The 6920-nt window shown below is 37.2% G+C and overlaps 1 protein-coding gene across 1 annotated transcript; it reads right to left on the reverse strand.

Moving 5' to 3' along the window:
* Window positions 1-3003: 3003 nt before the first annotated feature.
* Window positions 3004-4969, reverse strand: LOC132179313 (phosphatidylserine decarboxylase proenzyme 2-like). The gene is made up of 3 exons (XM_059592016.1): window positions 4794-4969; window positions 4632-4682; window positions 3004-3267 (listed from the first exon to the last, which is right to left on the reverse strand). Exons 1-3 carry the CDS (start codon window positions 4914-4916, stop codon window positions 3118-3120), a joined length of 324 nt encoding a protein of 107 aa, XP_059447999.1. The 5' UTR covers window positions 4917-4969; the 3' UTR covers window positions 3004-3117.
* Between the last annotated feature and the right edge of the window lie 1951 nt (window positions 4970-6920).

Consider the following 6920-nt stretch of genomic DNA (forward strand, 5'->3'; position numbering starts at 1 on the left):
ATCCATCAACCCAAACGTTACAGTGATGGGTCTGTGAGATACCCTTTACCTCATGCCTACACTGCCTCTTTAGTTTGTAATGAAATTGAGCCCACATCCTATATTCAAGTTGCTAAGGACATTAAGTGAAGGGCTGCCATGGATGAAGAATTCGATGCCCTTATCAAGACAGGGACGTGGACCCTTGTTCCTAAAACTTCATCCATGAATGTTGTTGGTGCTAAGTGGGTTTTCCGCATTAAACGCAAGGCGGATGGCAGTATTGAGTGCTATAAGGTGTGCATTGTTGCTAAAGGTTTCCATCAACGTGAAGGCGTTGATTTTTTTTGAGATATATAGTCCCGTTGTGAAACCCATTACTATTCGTACAGTGCTTTCTTTAGCTATTTCTGCAGGATGGGATATCAAGCAAGTAGATGTAAGTAATGCCTTTCTTCATGGCCACTTGCAAGAGACCGTCTACATGTCTCAACCCCCTGGTTTTGTTCATCCCATGTATCCTGATGCAGTGTCTTCTCAAGAAAGCATTGTATGGTTTAAAACAAACTTCGTGTGCTTGGTATCACAGATTCAGTTCTCGCTTGTTGGAGTTGGGGTTCTACGGATCAAAATCTGATAACTCTCTATTTATCTACAAATCTGCTTCTGTCACTATCTTCGCATTGGTGTACGTGGATGACATTATTCTCACTAGGTCACATACGAGTGCTATCAATGATCTTATTCACACTCTATCATGTGACTTTCCAGTGAAGGATTTGGGTGACCTCCATTATTTTCTTGGTGTTTCAGTTACACGTGTTACTAATGGTCTTCATTTGTCTCAATCCAGATACATCTCTGATATATTGACACGCACGAAGATGTCCACTGCCAAGCCCATCTCTTCCCCTATGGTAGCCAACTCATCCCTCAATAAGTTTTTTGGCTTGTCATTCGGTGATATTACTCTTTACCGTAGCACTGTGGGTGCTTTACAATATCTTTCTCTCACACGTCCAGACATTGCTTTTGCTGTGAGTAAAGTCTCTTAATTTATGCATGACCCACGTGATATTCATTTGTCTGCTGTTAAGAGGATCTTGTGTTATTTGAAATTTACTATTGATCATGGGTTGTTAATCCAGGAGTGTTCATCCACTCAATTATTTGCTTACTCTGATGCGGATTGGGCTGGGTGTCTTGATGACCGTAAATCTACATCTGGTTATTGTGTTTTTTTGGGTTCAAATATTTTTGTCATGGAGTTCTAAAAAGCAACCTACGGTTTCAAGATCCTCCCCTGAAGCTGAGTACAAGGTTGTTGCTAGTGCAGCAGCTAAACTCCTTTGGATTCAAGCCTTATTTCGGGATCTTGGTGTCTTTCTCCCACAAGCGCCTATTTTGTTTTGTGATAACATTGGAGCCACTTATCTCACTTCTAATCTTGCTCATCATGCTTGTACTAAGCACATAGAAATTGACTACCATTTTTGTGCGTGATCATGTGGCATCCAAGACTCTTGTGGTGAAATTTTTATCAAGGATCAACTTGCAGATGCCTTGACCAAACCATTGGTTTCTCATTGGTTCCATCAACTCAAGTCCATTCTTAACGTGTACTCTCCGACGTTAAGATTGCGGGGGCGTAATGAGACAAATTGACAGTATGTCTTAAATGAGATTTATTGGGCAGATTATATTACGATATCAATCACCACAATTCCAGTCAAAGATATTCCAGCTAGAAGATACACCAACTGTGCATGTAATTGACAGCTCTGCGCGAGGATCATGTTAACAGAGCAACGGCTCCTTGCCTTTCATAATTCAAATCTTCCTTATGTATATTTTAGTTTAAATATTGATTGTATAGGAATCATCTCCTTCCTTTTCACTATACAGTTTCCTTTTATGTGTTATTCTCTGTAAACAACCATAAATACAAAGCAACGCCCAACATAATCTTTGGGCTGTTTTGCACTACAATTTCTATGTTATTATACAAGTGAACTAACTGCTCTTCTGTAAGCACTAGGATAATGTTTGTTGACTTTGACTTATTCACCAAAAGGCCTTGGTACTGAAATGAGGAAAGAGACAAAAATATAACATTAAAAAAATTACCCTAATGTCACCGTTTCACAACCCCTTTGGCATCCCTTGATACTGTTTATGCTTCATTTAAAAATAAAAAATAAAAAAATCAAAATATCACATCATTCACTTTTTATATTATATAATTTACCTTTTTTTTTAACTGTTGAAATAAAAAAATTATTACAAAACAAATTTTTTCACTTTCCATCAATCCACATCAGTGACAATAACAAAGATAAGGATTTGCCAAACATTCCCTCTATAGGAGCTTGGAGGTCGAAGGCAAATTGAAAGCAAATGATAACTCTATGGATCCCACCACACCGATAATAGGATCTTCAAGTACTAGTAACAAATATCAAACGATTTTTTATTTTTTTAATTTTAAATTTGAAGAACTAAACTACGTTTTACTTATCCAAATACACTATAAATAAATTTCCTTATCTTTTCCTATCAATACTCTTTACTTTATTATGTGAGGAAAGATAACACACCGTTTTTTTTAGAATTATAATAAGCCATAGCTACCCAATGGTTTAGGGAAGCAGTAGGATGTCTGTTGCAAGTGTGGTTTTGTAGCTTTTTAAAAAAATTTCTAATATATAAAAAAGAGAACAAGCTATAAGATGTTTATTGCTAGTGCTCCTACAGATATCCCATTGGTTTGAGTAGCAAAGGAGTTGGTCTCGACCAGATTAGAAGGAGACCACTCTGCGTCCACCCTTATTAAGTCGAATAATGTGTTTCTTTTTTATTTTTTTTATTTTTAAAAAAGTCAGATCCCTGGCAGTTGTGCCGTGCCACCATACCCTGAGAGTTGCAGTTTTCGTCTCCTATAGTATCCATGTTGAGGTGCTTACCAAACTTTTGGCAATTCATCCCTTTGATGTAAAAAAAGAAAAGAAAAGAAAAGAAAAAATAAGTCCTTAGAAAAAAGTATGTCATTAATTACTGAGAAGATTCTGGCTTGATGTCAGTCTAAATTACAATATACACAAACCACCTCTCTGCTGTCACAAAGAAGAATGGACAATCTCAATCACCCAAGATACAGCTTTCCAAATTCGGCAACTTAGTTTCTGATAGTTTTCTTGTGGAGACTCCCAACTTCATTCCAACTTGAACCAATGTCTCCAGTGATCTGGTGCTATTTGATAGGAGGTCATCATCTATCTCAATTGCATCCTGCAGAAAGCCACACAAATTAAGCTTGATAGTTATATATAGAGTGCTGATATCACACATAGCACTACTAAATTTAACCATGATCCAAACAGACCTGTCACACTTGCAAAACTTCTGCATATACAGCTCAATTTCAACAAGCAAAATACACCAAATTTTTGTGTAAAAACTGTATATTTCTGAGAAGAGAAATGCTAGGCTTATAAACAAATTTTACATAATAATTGGAAATAAGACAAATTCAACTTTTGAGAAACCCAATTGTATTGTGCCACATCATGTTGCAAAATAAGCACATGCAATAAGTTCTCACCATCATAATGCTAATTCCAGAAGATCCTGATGCAGAACTTTCAGCTAGACCACTATTTCCCTAGTTGATAGTCTTACCATCTAAAGTTGGCTGGCCCTACGACCTAAGACCTAGCACAACCCTGACCCACCCCTTAAGCACAAGAACCAAGGCATAGGAGTACCTAAGCATTTAGCTTCTACTCAAGTTAGTTCCTACACCTAAAAGGTATCTAGCTACCCTCCGTGAACTGCCATAAATCTTCATTTTCCTTCACTCTCCCCCTCTTTCAACATTCGAAAACCTTTGAGAATTTACTGCTCTGTTTATTTACAAATGCAGTTAGTTCCAGTTAACCGCTTTCTTGGATCAAGATGCACAGCTTCTACCTACAAGATCCAGGTGGGTCTAGAAAGGTCTCCTACGTTGTCGCAAACTCAACTCATGGCCGTTCCTATATATACTGCTCAAGACTAGCCATCATTTCATGTGTGTTCATGGTGATCCAAAAAATTGATTCTAGTAAATCAATAATGACCATGCTGCATTTACTTTAGAGATACAACAGCCATGCTGCGTTATCCTGACTACCTAGTTATATTTTATCAAGGCATCAATTAGTTATTTCTCTTGTTGGAGGTTTAGTTTGGAGTAACACATTAATATTGGCGTCTTAGAGACAAAACTTGGTGCTGGGGAACCACACTTGAGAAGATTTTAATATTTGAATAAAATGAAAGCCAATAATAACATTCGCACGAGATAAGCTATTTATCTGGCCTTGTAACAAATTCTCTAATTTGGCAGAAAAGATTCATCCTGTGAGCAAATAAAATAGAAAACTAACATGATTTCTGTAAACTAGTAACAATACTCCATAAATGCAACAACTCTTAATTTTTTAATTTTTGATAAATTAGAAAAAGACATCAAGTTTATATATGTGAACAAGTAATACTTCAGCACGCATTTTTCTTGCCCCATGTGTGTACTCATGATAGTCTAGAAATGAAAAACCGAGTGTCCACCAAAAGAACATATACTGTAGATTTAACAGCCATATATATTTTACCTTCTCAAAAACACAAATAACTGTGCTTCCACCAAAAGAGAAATATCCAAACTGTACAATAAAATGAAATGCCAATTAGAAGCGAAGATAATATTTTTTTAATGCAACAATAACTATGAAAATAATACCAATAAATAAAGGCTCAACATATCAATCATCAACCTCATCTCCCTTGTAGACATAGTCGCCCTCTTTCTTTGAAAAGGTGATGCTACCAACCATAGTTGCCCCAATTGCAACAAGTGCCACCTGTAACCAAAATTTCATTAAAAATTTCTCATGCATTTATCGTATCAATAAAATGATACTTTCCTCAATGTGTAATAGAATTAATACGAAGCATTGGCTAGTCCTGCCTCTACCAATAGAATTAACTACAATTTTAGTTTTTTTTTTTTCTTTTTTTTTTTTTTTGGGGGGGGTGGGTTGTAAAAAGTTAATTTCGAAAGAATTTGGATAAATTTTTTACAAGTTTTATGGACCAGTTGGAGCTTATTTCAGTGTACTGACCATTATGGCTGATAATTTTGACACGACCCGCAAACCCGACACAAAGTTAATGGGTTTGATCTAAACGGGTCCGGGTCATAATCGGGTCACCCATTTATGACCCTGTTATTTTCCGTGTCCTTGACCCGTGGGTTGACCCGCCAGACCCGTTTTAAAAAATAAAATAAAATAAAAATAAAAAATAAATTAAAAAAAATCCCTAAACTAAAGAGTAAAGCCTAACCTAAATTACCTAATGATGATGGAGTTTTGTTTCTTTTTTCTTTATTATTTAGTTTTTGCTAGCTTTTCTTTATTATCTTTTTCTTAATGTGAAAGTGATTTGTTGTTTTATAGGTTTAATTCCAAGAGATTGAGTTGTTATTTGAATAGACAATTAAACCTATTAGAGGCAAATTCCCAAATCATTTACCATGTAAACTTTATACTTTGAAATTTGCTATTTGCTATGATGGACTATAGAGTTGAAAATTGCTAATCATTGTGAATGTTTTTATTGAATGGCAATTTGTTAACAATTAAACCTATTATGTTTTTATCATATTGTAATTTGTGAATTCTATTGAATCTCAATGGCATCGGTATTATTATTATATTATTTATTTTTCATTCAAACGGGTCAAGTCGGGTTACCTTTTAAGTAAACGAGTTATGTCAACCTGATGTGACCCGGTTATTTTAAACAAGTTGTGTTCAGGTTTAGGTTAATCGGGTAGTGGGTCATTACAGGCCGTAATCGTGTCGACCTGCCAACCCATTTTGCCACCCCTACAGTGACCACTGTGCAGCTGCCTTGAATTTCAAAATTACAGCTTTTAAAGTGGCTTGTGTGCCACGTGGTGCTGGTGTTTGAATGCTAAAGTTAGTTCGTCAAGTGTCACCCAGTGCCCTTCTAGCTTGCTACAGTGCAGGGTTGGGCTGTTTTAAGTTTGGGCTTAGAATTTTTTTTTTATAAGTAATAAAAAGTTTTATTAAAAAGCGTAAAGGCGCCCCGGAGTACATTGGGAGTATACAAAAGGATCACTTAACTAGAAGGGGAAAATCGAGCAAGAAAATCATTATAACTAATCGACACCAGAAAGACATACGCAATGGTCCAAAGATACAAAGTATGAAAGCAAGAAGCTAAGATCTCTTCCAATGTCCCCTCCAAATCCTCAAAGCACCTATTATTTCTTTCCCTCCATAAACACCAAAAGAAGCAAGTAGGCACCATCTTCCAAACCGCTACACTCCCCCTCCTCCCCGAAGACCACCAACAGGCGAGTAAATATGAAACCCGTCTCGGCATCACCCAAGACAATCCAAACCGACCAAAAAAGGCACACCACAAAGCATAAGCAACTTCACAATGCAAGAGAAGATGATCCACCGTCTCCTCATTCCTCTTGCATAAATAACACCTACTCGTCACAATCACTTGTCACTTCCTGAGGTTATTTAGGGTCAGAATTTTGCCTAAAGCCGCCGTCCACACAAAGAAACTCGCCCTTGGAGGAGTTTGAGTTCGCCACATGCTCTTCCAAGGGAATCCCCTCCCTTCAGAACGAGCCAAGGAAGCGTAAAAGAGCTTGACCTTGAAACAGCCTTTTTTGGAAGATCTCCACCACAATCTATCTTCACACCCTCAATTCACTCGAGCAGACTGTAACACCTGAAAGAAAGAGGCCAATACATCCACCTCCCAGTCATGAGCCTCTCTAGAAAAACTAACATTCCACTGGTTAGGGCCACCCATCACCTCCAAATGCGCCGCAACTGGGGCGTCCTTTGCACTAG

The sequence above is a fragment of the Corylus avellana genome, chromosome ca4, assembly GCF_901000735.1.
Source record: "Corylus avellana chromosome ca4, CavTom2PMs-1.0".
Lineage (NCBI taxonomy): Eukaryota > Viridiplantae > Streptophyta > Magnoliopsida > Fagales > Betulaceae > Corylus > Corylus avellana.